The sequence below is a fragment of the Centrocercus urophasianus genome, unplaced genomic scaffold (assembly GCF_019232065.1).
Source record: "Centrocercus urophasianus isolate 14NV4802_14NV808 unplaced genomic scaffold, USGS_Curo_1.0 seq_38, whole genome shotgun sequence".
Classification (NCBI taxonomy): Eukaryota; Metazoa; Chordata; class Aves; order Galliformes; family Phasianidae; genus Centrocercus; species Centrocercus urophasianus.
The window spans coordinates 2833636-2853674 of NW_024884955.1; the positions used below are offsets into that span (position 1 = coordinate 2833636).

A 20039-nucleotide genomic window follows, 5' to 3' on the forward strand; every position below is an offset into this window, starting at 1 on the left:
GGGCAGGGGAGGCGCCGCACATGGTACGCTCTGAGCCCGGCGCCCAGCGGCGGCCAGCGCGCCCCGGAGCGGCACACGCCGCCCCGCGCCCGGGGCCGGTGCCGGCAGCTCGGGGCGGGGGGGCTGCGGGGCGGATTTGCGGGAGGGGAGGAGAGCGGCCGCCCGCCGCCCCGCGCCTCTCCCCGCCGCCGCACATGGTGCGTCCCTGCCGCCGGGTTTCCTGTCGCAGCCGAGCGGCATCTCCCTGCCTCCGCCGGCCGCCGCCAGGTGCGCCAACTGCGTAAGGGCGGCCGCCATCTACGCCGAGTGCGTCGAGCGCCGCGGCCGCCTTCGCCTACGCTCGTTGCGCAACGCCGGCTCCTCGCGCAAGGAGCGCGGAGCTTCGCGGCTGCAGCGTACGGAGTTGGCGCAGGGGGCGCCGTCGGCGTACTCCGGAAGCGGGCGGGGGATGAGTGTGCTGTTTTGAGGGAGGCGGCGCGCGGCCGGCAGCCATGAGCTACGACCGGGCCATCACCGTCTTCTCTCCGGACGGGCACCTCTTCCAGGTGGAGTACGCCCAGGAGGCGGTGAAGAAGGGCTCTACGGCGGTGAGTGAGGGGAGAAAGGCGGCTCCGGGTTCGCCGCGGGGCCGAGGCGGGCGCGGCAGGGAGGGAAGGCAGGCCCTGCGCACGTCGCGCCGCGGGGAGCCGCGCCGCCGCTTCGCCGGTGGCCCCGCGCGCACGGAGCGCCACGAGCCGGGCGGCGCCACGGGAGAGACACGAAATCGGCGCTGCTGTCGGCGGAACCGCGCGGCCGGGCGGCGCTGCTGGGCGCTGTGCTGCGCTGTGCGGGTGTCCGGCGGACGGGAAAGAGGAGAGGCGAGTGGGAATGGCTTTGTGAACGCTGCCTTCAGTGTTCGCGTTGCCCCGAGGTTCTGATGAACGAGTTTTACCTCGTGGGGAATAACGGATCGCTTTCCAGGTGTATCGGGAAGGAAACCGCCGGCCTTCGGCTGGGCGCGCGGCTGGCACTGCCCGCATCGGCTGCTGAGCGCCGATGGACGCAGCCGTCCGGGCCGCTGGTAGCGCGGAGCTCCTCGCAGCACAGCTGCCCCGGCCCTGCAGCAGCGGGGCGGCCCTCGTAACGAGGCGCAGTGCCAGATAGCGTTGGGTTTTTTTACGGTACGGCGAGGGAGCGACCTGCGGCAGGCTGCCCCTGTGTTTGATGTGGCAGCTTTAGTGCTGCTCCTGCCGCAGTGGCTGCAGGAAAGTGCTGGTATTGGAGAACGCGGTTGTAGGAGGGTGGGAATATCTGCTGGGAGTCACACGGATTTAAATTGGTGAAAGCAGCTGATGAAACTGCGCTCAGGAATTGAATGCGATTTTTGTTACATCCGTCCTCTCCCGGGCTGTGGCAATAGGAAACAAAGTACTTCAAGTTGAAGTTTATAATGTTTGCTTTGCTGCTTTTTTTTTTCTCTCCACCTCATTTCAGTATTCTGCAACCTGTTTAGGGGACCTAAGTTAACTTTTTTTTTTCCTCTTTTCTTTGAACGCATTGAAGGTTGGAGTCAGAGGGAAGGACATCGTTGTTCTCGGCGTGGAGAAGAAGTCTGTGGCAAAACTTCAGGATGAAAGAACTGTACGGAAGATCTGCGCCCTGGATGACAATGTCTGCATGGCTTTTGCAGGTTTGTGATCCCTGCAGAGTGTGGGGTTTGGTGCAGCAGTTTTTAGGCTGCCTTTGGGTAAGGTTATGGATTCATAGGGCATGTATAACTGAGTGAGGGCTGTGGGGAAGGAGTGTGTTTCCAGTTACTTCCACTTTTACAAATAGGTGTAGATAGGTCCATAGGGCATATGGGAGAACCAGTGATTAAATGGGGATGAAATATTGGTTAGAACTCACAAGGTCCACTGAGTTTAACGTGAGGATGAAGACTGAGAAGTAACATTATCAACACAGATATAGAAATACAGTGTTCAACAATATGTGAGCTCATGTGAACATGTGTACATTTCAGCAGATATCTCCTGTCTGTAAGTAATTCTTTGTATCAGTATTCACAATGCTTTAAGAGGAGATCTGATTCGAGCAGGCAAAAATACTGATTTTTGAGATGTAGTGTGCCTTGCTTCCTCAGCTGGGCACTGTGATATGTGCAGGTGGGTTCACAAGCTTAAAGAATAGCTCTATAATGGAAACAAGGCTCCCAGCTGAAAATGGCATTGCTGGCCATTTTTTGTCAGCTAACGTCATGCTGCTGTAGTTCCATCAACTAGACAAGATTTATTGTGCAGATAAGCTGATTTATAGAGAGGGGTGCTGTCAAAAGAAATGCAGCCACCGTACGTGAGAATGGAAGCTCTGCCATTAGACTGAATGCTTCCAGTCTCTCGGGGATTCTGATTACCTGGTTCCAAATTGCATGTTATTTAACAGACAGTCATGAAACCTGTAAACAAAACGTATGTAATTTTGATTCATTAGCTTATTTCTGTTGCCTTTTAAATGATGTCCTCGCTCAGCAAACCTGGGAAGGCGTGACCTCTTGTATGCTTTCCTTCCCTCACTGTTGGCACTGACCTTGTGAGCCTTTTGGAGCAAGACAAGCTGTCTGTGCTCGTGGTGTGAAGCATGAGTTGAGCACAGCGAATCCACTGTCATTGCAGGGCTCACAGCTGATGCCAGAATAGTTATAAACAGAGCTCGTGTGGAATGTCAGAGCCACAGACTCACCGTGGAGGATCCGGTCACCGTGGAATACATCACGCGTTACATCGCCAGCCTGAAGCAGGTGTGCTGTGTGGGGTCCTTCTGTCCATGCGTCCTGCTGTGCAGGAGCTGCGCGTGGTTCTGCTGGCAGAAAGCAACAGAACGCTGCTGGCTGTTGGAAATGAAAATGTAGTAATAGAACATGAGGATTGACCGCCAGCTTTCCTCAGAAGATGAAATCAGTCAGTGCCTATAACAGCTGCGTGAGCACATCGGTGATGTTACCAGGGACGCTGCCCATCTGTGGCTTTAATTCATTCTCATCGTGGCTGTGATGCATTTCCTGTTCCGGTTTCCCTTCTAAGACATTGCAGGGAGAGATGAGAGGGCAGCAAATTAAGGCAGCACTTAATATATTTAGTTTGATATTCATGAATGTAAGATTAACGACAGGGTCAAAATATGCCCAACTGCCTTCTGTGGTAAGATTGTTCATTTGCTGCTGGTGTACTGAACTAATTTTCAGCAGCTAGTGGGGATTAGCAAAAGTCTAATTTATTTATGACGTGCTAGCACAGTGATGGTGACAATGGTGTGATGCTGGTGTTCATTACTAGCCTGTCAGAGCAGAATCTCGCTTTGTTCCTTTACAGTAATCTCACATCTGTGTATTTCATTCTGGCATGCTTGCAATCTCTCTAAAAGTAGCAGCAGTAAATCTTGCAGCTCTGCTGTTGGGCCTCCGTGCTTTTAGGGTCACTTGTGGTGAATGATGTGCTGCAGCAGTGAGCAGAAGGGCTGTGGCACTGCCTTTCAAACAGCCGGCTGCCATCGCGGATGAAGCCTGCTTTGTCATTCATGGAATTGTTGCACATCGTTGCTGAAAGCTGGCTTTGTGCTCAGATGGCATCCTCGTGCTTGTGAAAGCACAGCGCCGCACCCGGGCGTGCAGTCACTGTCAGCAGCTCCTGGCAGCCAGTCTCTTCCTGATAGTTACAGTGGTGCAGAAAACTTCAGTGGATGTTAGGAAAAGTGGCTGAAAAGTGAAGTAACCGCGTCAGCTGCTTGGCTTACGGCCTTTGGTAGGACACAGAATCCTGCCTTCAATAGGTAGGTGGGTGAGAAAGCCTCCTGAAAATATTTCTGATGCCTTTCCTGGTCGTAACATACAAATGTCTGCTTTCTGCTCTAACGACGGAGCTGCTTGTGAAATGCATGTCTGTTCCTTCTGAGCAGAGGTACACTCAAAGCAACGGTCGCAGGCCTTTTGGAATCTCTGCTCTGATCGTGGGATTTGACTTTGATGGAACCCCCCGGCTGTACCAGACCGACCCCTCTGGCACGTACCATGCTTGGAAGGTGAGCTGGTTCCGTCTCTTCTGGAGGTGTAATGAAATATTTAAGAGTTACCATCTCCTTTAAGAGGGGTGGATGTAGAAGGAGATGAACAAATCCATCTCCGTGGAGTGGCAGTGTGCAGTTCAGCTCCACTTGGGAAATTTTACCATGTTTTCTTGTTTCCCAAGTACACAGGGGTGCCTGACTGCTGACTGCTTGTGCGGTGGGGGAAGTAATGCGTTCCATCTCCTGAAAAACACACAGTGGGTTTCAGATCATCTAACTGTACAGATCCCATTCGATGCTAATTCCAAGCTTCTTCCCACCCCATCCATTCCAGGCTAATGCCATTGGCAGAGGAGCTAAATCTGTACGTGAATTCCTGGAGAAAAACTACACTGACGAAGCCATTGAAACAGATGATCTGACTATTAAGCTTGTCATCAAGGCTCTTCTTGAGGTGAGTCTCCCTCAGGAGCTTTGTGTCACTCTTCACCTCGTGTTTGGATCAACTTCCTGATTGTGAGTATGCTGAAATCTTCACCCACGTGGCAGCAGAGCATTACAAAAGGATCTCTGAAAAGTGCATTTGTTGTTTGCCATAGGTGTGGGGTTATGTTTAAGGTTCAGAGTACTTCAGAGAACTGTGCCTGTAACTTACATGGAGGAAGTTAAACTGCAGTCCTCAGGGGAGGGAAAAAGACTTCAGTTCTTGCAGTTAATATAAATGAACCAAAATGCACTAAACTCCACGTGCGGTATGCTTTGTCTTTGTGCTGAAATTTGAGGTGAGGAAAGCTTAAATCAAAATTCAGATGGTGGAAATGTGATGGTTTTTAAGTTAAACATCAACAGGCTGCATTGATGCCAAAAGGAATGCCTCCTTTTTGGGGATGGGTTTTCCTACTGCCGGGATAGAGGGCTTGGAGCTAAAGAAGTGCTCCTTTTCCACAGCTGTTTTTCCTAAAAGGTCTGAAAGAGAGGTGTTCAAATTGTTTACTGGACCCACTCCTAATGGTGTTACCTTCTGTTCAGGTTGTGCAGTCTGGGGGGAAGAACATCGAGCTGGCTGTTATGAGAAGAGATCAGCCCCTGAAGGTAAAGGCTGCTTTGGCTTTTCTCCCTTTGCAGCCAGTTTCTCTGATAGCACTGTTGTACATCAGCCCTAACTTCCACTCCTCATCTCCCATTCTGCACTGGCAAATATTTGTTTAACAGTAGCAGCCAAGGCACGTTGTGTCTGCACAGTGTGCCTGTGTCTCTGGAAATAGCTGTTCACTTTCCTGCCGTGTCAGAGCTACTCAAGAGACTTTTATCTTCTTTAAGTGGCATCTTAGAGGTTGCTGTTTTCCTTTCTTTAGATTCTAAGCCCTGAAGAAATTGAGAAGTATGTTGCTGAAATTGAAAAAGAAAAGGAAGAGAATGAAAAGAAAAAACAGAAGAAGACATCATGATGAACCAAATTCGGCGCCTGCTTAGCTGCTTCTTTTTAACTGAAGCAAAGGGTTGTTCTGTATAGACAAGATGTAGGCATTCCGTTTATTCATACTGTGCCCCTCTGGAGACCTACAATAAACCTACTGATTTTTTTTAAGCTCTTATTTTAGAAAGATCCATGTGTTCCTGATATTTTAATCACTAAAGATGACTTGATCAGCTACACCATGCAGTAGTGACCCATTAAAGGATGAAGACTGGTTGCATTTTTCTTCCTGGCAGCTTTCTTAGTGAACAGTCTCCATCGTCACTTACTTTCTTGCTGTTGAAGTGGTTGTCTCAGCAAAAACAACTGCTTTCAATGAGTTACATTTTCTCTGTCCCTCATCACTATTTTCAAATGTAAGTGGCCAGGGCCCAGATGTAAAACAAAACACTTTTCATCCCCAGTTGTGGTGAGTTTTATAGCAGATTTGGGGCTGCAGTGAGCATGAGACCTGTTTTGAAGGCACATCATAAGCGACTGAGGTGCTTGAATTGCTACCTGCAGGTCATTGCATGATTGTGGGTTGAGAATAAAGCGGTGGTGTGATGGCCCACTAGGGGCTTTGTAGACCAGTGACTGCCTCATATGAACTGCAGGCATGCTAAAACAAGGATAGAGGTCTACTCCAGCTTATCCTTTTGTATTTAACCTCCTCCATCTCCCTCCCTACACCCTACCCCAGGCTTGGTGCCTAGCTCAGGTTCTGGTCAGACCTGCCTACTCTCACAGCTGTCTCTTTGCCCAGTGCTCTTGGCAGAGGTAGATCACATTCTGTAAGTGATGGAGGCCTACCTCTGCACACCAAAGTCATTGCTGTGTGCATTCTATTCACCAAACAATAACTTGTATAAAATGAAAGCCCTGTGGGCAGGTGGCTGTGTACCCAGACAGCAAGTTTTACATTCAATAGCCAGCTGCAGCCTGAGGCAGCTCCAAGTAGCCTGGCCTCACACAAGCATGGGGGTAAAGCTTTTGGGGAAGGGAGGGAGTTGTGCCTTTCTGCTGTTGTTTCCTGTTGACAGCTCTTCCCTACAAGGGCAGTGATCCAGGTACAGTACTGCAAATGGAGGCTGTGGTGTATTTGCCCAACATGCCTGACACTGAATCTAGAAGAAAGAGAACTGGTGCCTTAATGATAAAAAGGAGTGGTATTGAGCTTGGTGTTGATTTCTCACTTCACCACAGCCACACAGAAGAAGCTGTAAAGGCGCTCACTGCTCCAGCAGCTGACAGGCAATGCAATTCCACCTTCATGCTGTAGTGTCATAGAAGTTGTTTTGCCATTGGAGAAAGGAGTCACCTAGGGCTGCTGCAAGCCCTGCTGTCAGCACACACTACTTGCTGGTAAAAGACCAGCTCCTAAAAGCATCTGTGGCCACCAAAAAGACGTACTGCCACCCAAAACCAACTGGTAAAGCTGTACCAGTGCTGGCTGTGAGCTCTGGGTGCTGTGAACAGCAACACTCCTTTAGTTGGATACTCAGACTTCCCCTGAGGGAGCACAGGGTGACAGGAACGATGCAGCAGCTGTAGCAGAGCCTTCAGCAGCCTTCTTAAACACTGTGTGCCTCTTCCCAGGCCAGCTCAGTTTCCTCTTAGATTTCAGCCTTGCTTGGGGCTCCAACAAGTTGTAGGGACAGATGCTGCCAAGCTGCACGCAGAACAAAATAGCAGGAAAACATCAAACATTTACATGTTTATTATAATTACAATTTACATTACTCCAAAGAGCAGCCCCACTGCTATGCTCTAATTCTTAGCAATAAAGTCCTACAAAAATAAATCCAAGCTTTTACAGTAACCTAAGTCAATGCATAACTAAAAAATTCTAGCTATGTACGGGGTTCAGTCATCAAGGTGCTTTTTCAACAAAATTCCCTACCAACAGAAAAGGGACACATGCTTATAGCAATTTAACCCACTTATTCATGCAAACAAATGTAACCCCTTCCCTCCCAGCCCCTCTCCCCACATACAGATTTTAAAAACAAAAGAAAAACTAAACTATTTACAGTATGGGGGTACAGAGGAAAAATTAAACATGCCCATCTGTTAAGCTTCATTATATGGACTCCCCATTCCTAGTTTAATGAAAACATTCCATAGTGTTCCACCACAGTCTACTAGTGTACAGAGAACTGTTTGCATTTAGCACTATACGAACAAGGTACAAAGCAAGGCAAGAAGCCGGCGCTCCGGGCTCCCTGCCAGGCAGCCAATTGCTGCCAGGGGCTCTGCACTGCGAGCACACAAGCAGCAGCGCCTGCTGCCCGTCCTGCTGGGGCACAGCGCTCTGCATCCATCCCCGCTGACCCCGCAGAATTCCGAGCCGTGGAGGAGTGCCCAGCACCCTTCAACTCGAGGGAGGCACAGCTCTGCAGAGCCTGCAGTACCTCCACACCGGTACTGGCTAACAAACAGTCGTAGTCATTTCACACCACTACATGAGCAACAATCCAGTATTCCCAAGTGACAATACACGTAACTCCTCGGCACCAGGAGTCCATTCTTTCAGATACCAAGTGCTACTCCACACACGCTGCTGAGTACAGCAAGACCAGCAGCGCCAAAGAATCCATTTGGTTACTCAGAACAAACAAGTTAGCTGGTTTATTTCAAGTGAGCTTTGGTTCCATGTTAAAATACCATGATTTAACTTCTTCAGGGTTCAGAAAAGGAGTCTGACTTTATGCTTAGACTACAGCAGCCTTTGAGAGACCCGAAAGAAGAACCATGTAAGTTAATCTGCACTTAAAAAAACAAAAACAAACGAAAAGACACCCTGAAGAAGGTACCCCTGAACACATTCCCTCTTCCAAAGAATATTCCAGCTGACTGTTGCTGGTCCAAAGTAAGTCCAGAATATAAGCAGTAGTACATGAAGTTCTGTCATTTGAGCTGAGACGGTAAACAATATGAACCATTTTCCCACATTAGTGCAGCAGTCAGTTGTTTTCTATGTACATTTTCGTCCTCTCAGGAGAGATGTTAGAACCTACGCAGGAAAAAGGTAGAATTAGATTTGATATCCGGAGGATTGCCCCAAGAAAAAGCAAAAGTTCATGCCTACATATCAATTAAAATGTTCAGCTAGAAAGTCTCAGCTGAAACAAACAGCTCTTGGTTTTTGCAGAGGTGAGCCCCAGGAGCCAATAGATCAATCAACATGCTAGAACTGCTTGTATTTCCTTCCATCACTTAGAAAGATGGATGAACAGTTAAGAGATGATAAAGAACTACTTTTCATTTACCTGCAGGACTGGAGAGCAAGAGGAGGTTGCACAGACAGCTCAGGTAAGGGATAAGAAGGGACAAGATAAGGGATGCTCTGGTTAGGGAGAGCAGCTATTAACAGCTAAAGAAAGAAAACGCAGTTTACCTGTGAAGTTACACTCTGCCAGTACCAGCTCTGTGAGTGGTTTGGCTCCTCCTTGCTGCTCCGCTGCCCCTTCCACCTCGAAACCCACCACGAAAGCTGCGGCCACGAAGGAACCGCCCCGACACTCCGAACGTCTCAGTATTGAGCTTCCTTTCTTCAGCCCACGTGGTGCGCCTAGAACTGAATGGGACTGCATTCAGATTTAATACAGACATTCAATAACCCCAACCCTGTTTTCCTGACTACCACTACAACAAGAACTGCTGCAGCATGAAAACACAAATTCAGTTCCTCTGCTAAATGTGGGCTTTTTGGAAGTGACAGCTGTTGGCTTTTACATGCTACTTCCAGACCAGAGAACTGTGGAAAGACTTAAAATATGCTCGCATGAGGACTCGGTAGCATCTCACACCCAGTCTTGTTTTCTTGGCAAACACAAACTTGAATCCCATGAAGCCTCTCTGGACTCCTAGGAAGGCAGCCCTGTCACAGCTGAGGTTCAGTTACTGGAACAGCCTCAGAGCACCAGTCTTAATTCCTACCCAGAACCTGCCTACCCAAATACCGCCTTATGGTAAACACTTGGAAGAAAGCTTTGCTAAAAGGAAGCAGAAACACCACGGGAATTTTACATGCTGACATTAAAGGGAAGTTTAACTTCATCAGGCTGCTCATGACACCAAAAGACAGAAGCAGCAGATGAAGCCTCTCATTAATATTTGCAGTACTTAATTTGATGCTTCTACAGACAGACCTGCCCAAACTCCAGGCTTAGCTTGCTCCTGTCTGCAAGTTGCACCATCTTCAGCACAGCATGATTCTGTTGCCTCCTCCCACAAATGTGATTTTAAAGACTTTATTCTATGGGTTCAAAGTCAGGACTAGGAAACAGAATGGGATGCATTAAATACAGCACAGCCAGCCAGCAGAGGTGATTCCCCCACTGTATTTAGCATTGGTACGGCCTCATTTTGAATATTATTGGCAACTATGGGCTCCACAATATAAAAACATTAAGATACTTGAATGCACCCAAGGGACAAAGCTGGTAAAATGGCCAAAGCACACATCCCATGAGGAACAGCTGAGGCCCTGCTTGTCTAGTTTGCAGACAAGGAGACCAAGTAACCCCATTGCTCTCCATAACTTCCTGGGGAGGGAAAATAAGAGAGCACAGAGACTCTCTTCCTCATAATCAGTGACAGAACACATGGGAACAGCATACACACATGCCAGGCAAGACTTCTATAGATACTGTCTTCACTAGAAAGGTGGTCAAGCACTGAAACAGGCTTCCTAGTGAGCTGGTTGATCTCCATGTCAGTCAGGGTTCAGGAGCCATTTGAACAGTGCCCTTACCAACCTGCTTCACCTCCTTGGCAGCCCTGAAGTTTAGGCAGTTGCACACTTATCTTTGTGCTTCCTTCCACATCAATTATGCTATCTGATAATTAGTGATCCGTGTATCCTAGTTGAGGGAAATGTATGAGTGCAACTGAACTTACTGCTATTTGTTTGGTCTCACTGCACAAAGCTTGGTAACATCATCAGTGATGCATCAAGTGTGTGACAACACTCCCTTCTAAAACCTGTTTTGATTTCATCACATTTTCTTCTTGCATTTTGAGACTTCTAGAAAGTTGCACCATGTTACACATCTAGGATTATGGCTAAGGCAGAAAAAAAAAAAAAAAAAGCAAGCTTAAAGAAATACTCACCTAGACTTCAGTTCTGAGGAGATGTTGTCAAAGAAAGACTTGGATTTATCGTAGTAGCAGTTGGGTCCCAGAAGGTCCTCCTCTGCACTGCCATCATTGTTTTGAGTTGCCACTCCAGGGTCCCCTTTCTCTTCCTCTGTCTCTGCTTTGTCATCTGAAGATAATACAATGCATTACACTTCTTTGAGGCATACTGAAGACCCATCTGTTCCCTTGGTCCTTCAAACAAAATCTGAGATGCTGCCACACGTAATGATGCAGTTTCTCAGAATGAGTTTTCTATGCAAGGCTTACTACCCAGCATCTCGTATTTAAAGAAGCTACAAACCTTTAAAGTTTAGTTTCTTCTTGAATTCTTTATCAAGCTCCTCTCTGTTGAATTGTGCATTTGCACTTTCGAAGTCGAAGTCACCTTCAAACTTTATTGTATTTTCCTTCACAGCAGTTGGTCTGTTTTGTCCTCTAGAACGATTCCTGGTTCTCCTGTTTCCCCTGTTTCCTGAAAGCAGGAGAGTTGAAACACTTGGTAATGTTAAACTAAGGGAAGTTAAATGACTTCCTCAAGACCAGAGAAAACCAGGACTAGAACTCAGAATCTTGGCTTCCAGTCCCATGGTTAGGTCACACCTCTTTGAAAGTAACTTCTGAAGGGCTACAGGAGACACACTACAGCAACATTTTAACTGCCTGGAAAGCATTCCTGCTGTCAGCCTTACCACTAAAACACATCCAACTTTTCTTCCAGTTGGAAAAGAAAAAAATAAGAGCAGCACCTCAAGTAAAGTTGAGGGAAAGGTACAGGGGCTATGAACTCTATTTGCTACTCATCTGCTAACATGTTACTATGACTGGTCCACAAACCTGTCCTGATTGGGATGAACAGATCATTGGTTTTGGAAAACCTACCTAAGACTCACCTGCCCACAAAGGGATGCATACTTAATTGTAAAGCAGAAACCACATAAAGAAACTATCAGTTTCTTTTTGGAAAGAAAAACACCAAACTTGCGGCCTCCCTTCCACAGTGCTGCCTTCAAACTAGTTTGAAAACTGATCTCAACTTCTGCTTCCTGCCTTTTCTCACTTTGTTTGGGCAAGGATCTCTAGTTGAACTTGGCTTCATTTTGCTTTGTCCTATGCTTAACTAGTCATCTCAAGATAAAAGCTTCATTCTAGAGAAGCAATGACTCCATAGTTCTTTTAATTTGAAAGAACACTAGATATCTTAAGCAGGCTGCCCTTCCCAATAAGACAACACAACAGGTTTCAGAGCAATCCAGTTACTGCTGTCAGTTTTAAAAAACAAAACAGAACAATTTATCTCCAGCGCCCAGAGGGCACCAGGATTTTGGTGGTTCTGTATTTCTGTGGCTCAGAGCTTACTGTGTTGGGGAACCATCCCTACCTGGCCAAAGACTCACGAAGCCTTTCTTTGGTCTTAGCCTTCTGTCCAACAACGCTTCACTGACGCAGCAGTATTTGCCTTTACAAACCCAAACAAGTGTCTGTGTCAGAACAGCCTACCTGATCTTCTCCTCTGGGGCCTTCTGTTCTCATCATTCACCTGCCCCTGGGTCTGTACAGGCGTTGCCGGAACTGTATCTACTGAACAAGAAAGAAACTTCAAGGCACACAAGAACAAGAGCAAAGCAGTCTGGCCTTGCTATGAACCTCTGAACGACACTTGAGAACAGCACTGTACAGCAGTCCATACACACCAGCTGTCTTGGTGCTGCTCTGTGGAACCTGCCGGCCGTTGCGTTGCACCCCGGGAGTTACTTTCACTGGGAGCGGCTTCTGCGAATGGATGCTGTCCACAGGGCCGGTCTGGACAGCCTGCTCTACCATGGGGCTTTTGCGGACAGGGTGAACGGAAGGGAAGCCAGCACCTGGAAAGAACTGCAATGACTGAGTGCTCCTCAGAAAGCACCCAGCGTTATTCAAGCCCTGCCCACTTCTACGGAGCAAACATCGACCACAGTTACTCAAAACCTTGGTTGTTTATCGTTACGAGCTACGTTTAAGTGGCACGTAGGGAAAGCACTACTGCCACAGTTCTCAGCTCACAAATCCAGAGCCTTACATCAGAAAAACTACCCATTTATTTCTTAAGTCAAATTAGACACTTCAGACAAACAAGCCAGGTCACTCTCCTATAGAGAGCTGATAAGAAAATCAAATTTCTAGCTGCCTCTCTGGTTATGGATTGTACTTTACATTAATCTGAAGCAAAACATGACCATTCTGAAGTTGCTCCAGAAGGCTTCCCCACTTTGTCTAAAAAAAAGTTTGCTGCTAAAGCCTCATCACCTCAGCTATATATCCCATTTTGTAAGCCATTTTTAGAAGCCCTTTGATTACTTGAAGTACTGTCATTGCTTATTGTTAGCTTTCAGACAAAGAAAACCTGAAACCAGACCAGATCTCAAAGTTACCCTTTTAAATTCCTTCTTGGTCAAGGCCAAAGTGTTACCCAAGACTTCTGTTGCTCTTCCATCCAGGCTTATTTATTCACACTACAAAACACGTAAATACTTTTCATGGTTTGGTATACCTTACACCATTTATTTTAGAAAGTGACAGTCTTCAGTACTCAGAAGAAATACTGCATTCTAGATTTAATTAGAAGTTCTGGAGCTACAGGCTTTTGTAGTTATGCATAAGAACTGCTTGGAAGCAAACTTGAACTGAATACACTTAAAGAGCAAGAAAAGTGAAAAAGCTGAAGGGTACACACAAACCAAGCCACTGACACTTCTGGGTCACCCAAGTCCACCTGAGATAAACCCAGTAGGTAACATCATGCAGGTTCCCAGTTATGCACACCTGGAAAACTTGCAATGAGGACAGACACAGCCTAAGGATTATTCAGTAGCACAAAGCTGCTGTGCAAGTTGAACAAAAGTTTCAAAGCTCAGTACGAAAATTGAGAAAGCACATACAGACAGATGGCCAAACAGAAAGCGGGAAGTTTCATGCCAACACAACCATACATGCTAATTTAAAAACAGATTTAACTAATTACCATGTTTAAATGCAGGCTGCACCTGGTCTCTCTGCTCTGAAGATGGGTCAGGCTAGTTATCTCTACTCAAACTCCTTCAAAAGTTCTTAAGCACAGAAGCAAGCACCCAGAACTATGTTACCTCTGCTTACCACAACTAAAATTGCTCACTGTTAGTTATGCCTCACTAGCTGGCAATCTTTATAAGGTACATTGCCCCGTCATGCATGAAACATATCCTGAAGTTTCCTAAATTACAGGAATACTCCTGAATTTTCTACCTGCCTGTTTATTTTTGAGTAGTAAGGCCACCCATGATTTAAGCAGTGTGCTTGGCTTTCTAGGAAAGGCCCATTAATTCCCTGCCTAATGCCTAAGCTAACACATACTCCTAGGGAGGATGCAGCACGACATCCCTAAACCTCACCTCTCTCCTGATACTTACACAGGAGGACCCACATTCTTTCAGGATTCTTTACTTTTTCCATTCTCCTGTCTCTCTAATTGATACTTCTAGAGCAGGAGGAAGTAATGCTTCATGTGATGAAAAGCAACAACAGCCAAGAACAAACTCATTTCACTAGCATTACCCATGTAAGTACTATCATTCTAGGAGGGGGTTAACAAGAACATATTTTCAAATGCCATGCAGTTCTTCCAAATATTTGGAGTCCTCAAACTGCTGTTACCCTTGGAAGAGAGCTGATGGGGCTCTGAAGACATGTCAGGCTCTGAAACAGGTTGTGGAGACGGAGAAGAACTAGGACTGGAAGCAGCTGCTGATGCTGGAGGGCTTACCAATTTCTCTAAAGAGATAGAGGGAAGAAGAGAAAGCAAAAAGATATATGGATAAGATACAAGGTTGTGTAACATCTGGAGGACTTGGAAAGAGATACAAGAATCTCTAGAACAGCTTTAGAGCAGCTTATTTAGCTCTCTTTTGGAACACAAGCTCTTTTCACACATGGGTTGTGCATGTGAGCTATGTCAGACCAGAAATGAACTGACCTCAACTGTTTGTTATTCGTATTACTTTCAGAGAGAAGCTTCAGCTCTTTAGTTTCTTTCTTGGGTACATGTGCATAAGTGAAAGATGGGCCTCCTTGCTATAAGAACATTGCAAAGTTTTTAACTACTTATTCACTGCTTCTTGCAGCCTGACATTCAGTATGGAACTCATTATCAGTTACTGCTATGTGGCTCCAGTGTAGCTGCATACAAAGACTGTACCTTTATTCTAGCAAAGAAAGCTTTTACTTACCTAAACCTAATGAAGCTGCGTACTGCTGGCTAAGTAAAGAGCTGGCAGCAAGTTGGCTGTAAGGTGGCATACCTCTAAACGGGCTGTAAGGCACATGTGGCTGAAAGGATGACGTAGAGGCAGAGCCCAGTGAAGACTGCAACAAGACAAAGCACATTTCCATTTACAGCATCCAGAAGTCACCTTGCTTCGGCAGCGATTCTCTACTTCAAGTACAGCACTGTTACCCCTCAAGCAAACACTGCAGCCCTTACCCGCATTCTCAGCTGCTACACTAGCTGCAGTTCTGTTGACTGAAGCCTTACTACCATTATTTTAAACATGGCAATGCAATTCAGAACGCTCCCAAAAATCTGAAGATTCCTGGAGACAATGACTCCGTTTTTATACTTTGATACCAAACGCAGCCTTTTATCAGTGTTCCACCACATCTATTACACTGCAGGTTAACTTACCTGAACAATGGCAGGATCCTGTGGCAGGGTATGCTGAGCTTTCGGAGGTTCACAGACAGTGATGTCTTTGATGTCACTTCCTCGAAAAATAATGTACTCATAGATCTCTTCCCTTGGAGGAGCAGGTCTGTCTGTGGGCCGGTCTTCGGTACCAAAGGATCGCACTTCAGCATTGGAGAGATTGCTGTTAGTTCAGCATTATCTTTGCAACGTTATACAAGTTAAGACTTACAAAATTAGGAAGTACTCCTACAATGCCTGCCAAAAGTAACAAAAAAGTAGGTTACCTTTCAAGTCCCAGCCCCCCATATCCCACACATCTGTTCCCAAAGACCAAATCTTCTAGCAGCCTGCATAAATGGAAGGCCAGGATGATAAACCAGTTGGAATGAAGTAGTCCACTGCAAAACTGAGGACTTGCCCACACTGCTATACTGCCATAGCCAGCGCTTCTGCCCAGATCCTGTCCCATATATACATCCAACTTGAGACAACTGCCACCACAACAGACCACGAGGGAGGCCTCTGAAGCAGCAGGGAAAAGCTCCTCAGTGGCTTTAGAGCTCAAATCCATACCTTTGTTTTCATATTTATTAATAGCAAGTTGTCTATCTGCATAAGAGCTTCCTATTTAAATTCTCTCTATGCCAATGGTTTCATATTTAGAAAGCTTTAAGTGATAACCTTAGTGCCTACTGAAGCTTCACCAAGTCTCAGCTATCAGAGCACTTGTGCAGGTACTACCAGAATGATGTTCTACTTTGCAGCGGGAAAGAAGGCTGTAATTGACTGCGTGCCTACCAGGGAGGAGCATAAATTAACTCAATCCATTAAACAGGAGGAGGTCAGATTCAGACTTTCTACTTTGTTAGTGCAGGAAAACAAGTGGCAGTCACACCAAAAACCAGAGTATGAAACAGACTAGAGAACGTGCACGACCAACATGTACAGAGACTTCCTTCTACACTTTACAGAAGTCTATCAAGTCTGCTAGCATAGTTCTTTGCCTTTATGAAGCTTTGCCAGTTCAGATAAGCACCAGCACATATTAGCTTGATATATGCTTTTTGTCAGTGGAAGAGCCCCAGACTGGAGTTGCATCAGCCAGTTCCAACAGGTTACCAGAGAAGCATTCAAACTTTGAGCCAGGACACACTGAGTTTGACAGTACCTTTACAGACTCCATCCTGAACAGCCCCTTTACAAAGACCTGCTGTACCACAGCCTCCACTCCTGTGCCAGCCAGCTGCAGCTCCCACTTCAGAGCAGGAAAGATAAGTGCAAACGGCCTTGTCAGGTGGATGATAAAGGACAGGGAGGCACTGCAGCTCCCCCAGATAAAGGGTAGCAAGAAGTGGATCAACTCAACCCCACTGCTTAGCATTCCCAGCATCCTGCAGGCATACTGAACTTATCATGGGTGCTGATGCTTTGTAGGTGGAATACTCATCAGAAGCAGTCCTCACATGAGGAGCTGCCTTCAGGTGGTTTCCCTAAAAGCAGCAGCTAATGCTGCAAGCAATCTTCAGGTTCCACCTGTTCCACGTGGAGATGAGCTTACAAGGAGCATTAGCTCAGTGTACAGCAGGTCAATGCCAAACTGTCCCATTTCACCGTTGCTCTTTGGCACCTCAGCTCATACCTAACTGGTGCAAGCACAAACTGTCAGTTGCTTCCCTCAAACACAGCCTTCCATTAGTAACTATGGTATAAAAACCTCCAAGTTATTTTAGCTCTCCAGCTGCTGTTTGATCGTATTACAGCTGCAACCCAGTCAACTAGAAGCAGATTATCAACTGAAAGCGATACTCACAGACTTTTAGACACGAACCATACCACTGATATTCCTGTTCAAGATTAGCTTATTACAGCATACAGCTCATGGCAGCATATGCTAAAGCTACCCAAGAGCTACTGCAGAATCCCACAGCTAGCTCAAAACACGACCTCTCTCAGCACCAGGATCAGCCTGCTGGCTTCCAGTTATAGAAACACATGAGCTGTAAAGTCCAGAGCTGTTCAGGCAGCCTTTCAGTTGCCTGGTCCCAAGGTCTGTAACTAGAAGGGTAGAAAAATGATGTCCTTATTGTAGACAAAACAGCAGCGATGGCATTTGTGAGGCCTCCAGGAGTGGAGCACACCCACTCCCTGTATCTGAAGTGTTTAATGATTTCTGGCACAGCACAAAGCACAGCCTGGAGTTTCTGTGGAGGTCTGAAGGGCTGTCTCCCATGAAGACTTACAGTGACTATTGTTTACAGACGAACAGGAAATCAATCCCACGCTGTGCCACAGCTAGTGTTTTACAACAGCCTGCATTCACACGCAGGACTCTGTGGAGCTCAACCACTGAAGGGTCAGGAGGCATAAGAGGAGTGGATGTCTGGAAAACAACTCTTACACAGATATTTCCTGCCTAAAATCTAGGGTTCCTTCAGACTTGTGCAGAACAGGGAGTAAGGCAGTGGTGCTCGCTAAGAACAGGAGGGTAATTGTGTATTGCATTATGGCCATTGCTCATAAGTGAAGCTTAGCATCTAACAAAACAGACAGCTGTCCTGCAGCACATAGGCACGTGGAATGATATCCAAGGAGCTGAGTTGCTGCACATGTCAAGATTTCACAGGAATAGCATACAAATCAATTGAAGTTTGCCTGCTCTGAATAACAGTCTGAACCAGATTCCTTCCCCCAAAGTCCCTTTCAACCCAAGTTGTCCTTCATGCTATTAGGATGACAAAAAAAAATAATCACAAGAGCAGTACATACAGTGTATCCTAAGGTCTTCTGAACCTTTAACACTGTCATTTGGGGCCTAGCAATTTACTTATCTAAACAGTGTTGACTACACATCAACAGTTCAGGGCTCCCAACCCCTTGGAGATCCCACGTTTCCAACTGCTGCTCACTGTGTTGAGGCGGCTGTCACAGCTAAGTTCATAATACTGACACTAATCTGGATACAAAGTCTCTGATTTTAAAAAGCCCCCTGAGCTACAACCAGCCTTCGCACTGTGAAGTTTAAAGCAGCACTTTTAAATGGGGAAAAAAAAAAAAAAAAAAAAAGCATTTTTCCACGCACTGTAACTACTTCTTAAAACTCCAGTTCTTCACAGGTAAACATTAAGAGACCAATAAATACAAGTGCTGCCAGAGATATTATACCAGGCATGTACTTCCCCACACCATCAAGCATTTTAATCACATATACCTTTAAAACACAGCACTTCAGCTCTGCAGCAGTTACAAGGAAACCAGAGCCATGTGTGAAACCAGCTCTGCTTTCTGCTGAGCAAAGGCTGAAGGCCTTGCTATGCATGCAGCGAAGGGATTGCATCCTTCCCACAGGCTGGTGCTTCATGTCTGGAGACAGCTGCTTCTAGAGCCTTGGACAGGTTAATTCGTGGAAATTAGAGATAACACCCATTTTAAGCTTTAGAACCAACACCAACAGGTGTCAAATGTTTGCGTCCAGTATTATGCCAATATCACGACACTGAAATTTCAAGTTGCGGCATAGGCTGCCTAAAGTAAGCTGAGAAGAAGGCAATAATTCTAGCAGACAGACTCAAGAGACAAAAGATACTTGGCTTCTGAACGATCCTGATGGGCTGTCCAAGGCTACCATGAAGGTTTGAACTCACAGAACAGAGAAAGACAAAGCTCGGGGAAAGGAACAACAGACATTAGCTGGAACAGCCAATCTGTGCAGCAAAAGCAGTATAAAAACAAGACCTTGCCTGAGAGACTAAACAAGATAGAGCAGGCTTTTCCGATAGCAAACACAAGAGCTCCCAGCACAGGTGGCCATCGATTCCAAACCACACCAGCCAACCAGACGCACATCGCCGTTCCTGCCGGGGAGCGGAGCGGCGCCGGGTGCGAAGCTTCGCGCCCACGTGCGGGCATCGCGCCTCGCAGCGCGGATATCGATCCGGGCACGAACAAAGGCGGCCGCCGCGGCTCTGCCGTAACCCGCCGGGCCCCGCGCTGCGAAAAGCAGCCCGAGCAACGACACACCGCGTTCATTTTCCGACGTGAGCGCCGAGAGCCGGAACGGTCACGGCACGGCTGCTTTCCCAGCGAAGAGGGGAACCTCAGGCGGACGGCGGATCTCCTCGCGGGGAACCCCCGCCCGCCCGCGCGGCCTCCACTGCTGACTCACCGGCAGCTCGCGCCGCTGGAGGCGAGCCGCTCCCGCCCCCGGCTCCGCGCAGCCCGCCCCGGCCGCGGCCCGCAGGAGCGCCCGGCCGCATTGTTCGGCCCCGCGCCCCCCCCCCGCTCCGCCTCGCCGCTCCCCTCGGGCCCGGGCCGCGCTCACCCTTCGCCAAGGCCACGGTGGAGTTCTCAGTGTCGATGGTGTAAAGGATGCCCTCATAGCGGATCTGCGCCTTGGAGATGAGGCTGATCTTGCTGCCGATATACGGGGTCCCCGAGCTCATGGCGGCGCTCCGAGGGGCCGCGGCCGCGCGGGTGGCTGCAGCGCCCGCCCACGCACACTGCGGAGACGGGAGCCCCGCCGCGCGCGCCTTAAGCAGGGCGGAGGGAGACGGGCGGCGGGGGGCGCGGAGCGGGGGCGTGCTGCGGGAGCGCCGCGCATGCGCGATTACCGCCCGCTATTGACCAGACGGGAGACGGGGTCAGACGCGAAGGGTGCGGGGAGGAGAGGAGAGGGAGCGGGGGGAGGAGGGGGGAAACCCGGGGCCC

The 20039-nt window shown here is 47.7% G+C and overlaps 2 protein-coding genes across 7 annotated transcripts; one reads left to right on the plus strand and one right to left on the minus strand.

The window, feature by feature from the left end:
* Nucleotides 1-436: 436 nt before the first annotated feature.
* Nucleotides 437-5626, plus strand: PSMA7 (proteasome 20S subunit alpha 7). Its single transcript, XM_042832508.1, has 7 exons — nt 437-587; nt 1543-1669; nt 2652-2776; nt 3931-4053; nt 4373-4492; nt 5068-5130; nt 5394-5626. The coding sequence occupies exons 1-7, from the start codon at nt 492-494 to the stop codon at nt 5484-5486; spliced, it is 747 nt and encodes a 248-aa protein (XP_042688442.1). The 5' UTR covers nt 437-491; the 3' UTR covers nt 5487-5626.
* A 1570-nt stretch (nt 5627-7196) lies between these two features.
* LSM14B (LSM family member 14B) lies at nt 7197-19816 on the minus strand. 6 transcript variants are annotated; one of them, XM_042832422.1, is made up of 10 exons: nt 19654-19816; nt 15333-15496; nt 14950-15013; nt 14306-14422; nt 12331-12501; nt 12137-12217; nt 10941-11111; nt 10613-10766; nt 8895-9074; nt 7197-8510 (listed from the first exon to the last, which is right to left on the minus strand). In XM_042832422.1, the coding sequence occupies exons 1-9, from the start codon at nt 19772-19774 to the stop codon at nt 8903-8905; spliced, it is 1215 nt and encodes a 404-aa protein (XP_042688356.1). In that variant the 5' UTR covers nt 19775-19816; the 3' UTR covers nt 7197-8510; nt 8895-8902. The 6 variants fall into 6 exon arrangements, with proteins under 6 accessions (XP_042688356.1, XP_042688355.1, XP_042688354.1 ...); XM_042832421.1 differs by having other exon boundaries at nt 12137-12214; nt 14878-15013; XM_042832420.1 differs by having other exon boundaries at nt 14878-15013.
* Between the last annotated feature and the right edge of the window lie 223 nt (nt 19817-20039).

Bases quoted from the DNA above. Each gene is read 5' to 3' on its own strand.
- PSMA7 (XM_042832508.1), top strand. From the start codon at position 492: ATGAGCTACGACCGGGCCATCACCGTCTTCTCTCCGGACGGGCACCTC. The intron at 1,670-2,651 runs GTTTGTGATCCC...CTGTCATTGCAG, and splicing joins TGTCTGCATGGCTTTTGCAG to GGCTCACAGCTGATGCCAGA. The intron at 2,777-3,930 runs GTGTGCTGTGTG...CCTTCTGAGCAG, and splicing joins ACATCGCCAGCCTGAAGCAG to AGGTACACTCAAAGCAACGG.
- LSM14B (XM_042832420.1), bottom strand. From the start codon at position 19,774: ATGAGCTCGGGGACCCCGTATATCGGCAGCAAGATCAGCCTCATCTCC. The intron at 12,218-12,330 runs GTGTGTATGGAC...TTTCTTGTTCAG, and splicing joins GAGCAGCACCAAGACAGCTG to TAGATACAGTTCCGGCAACG. The intron at 10,767-10,940 runs GTTTGTAGCTTC...TATTATCTTCAG, and splicing joins GAAGAAACTAAACTTTAAAG to ATGACAAAGCAGAGACAGAG.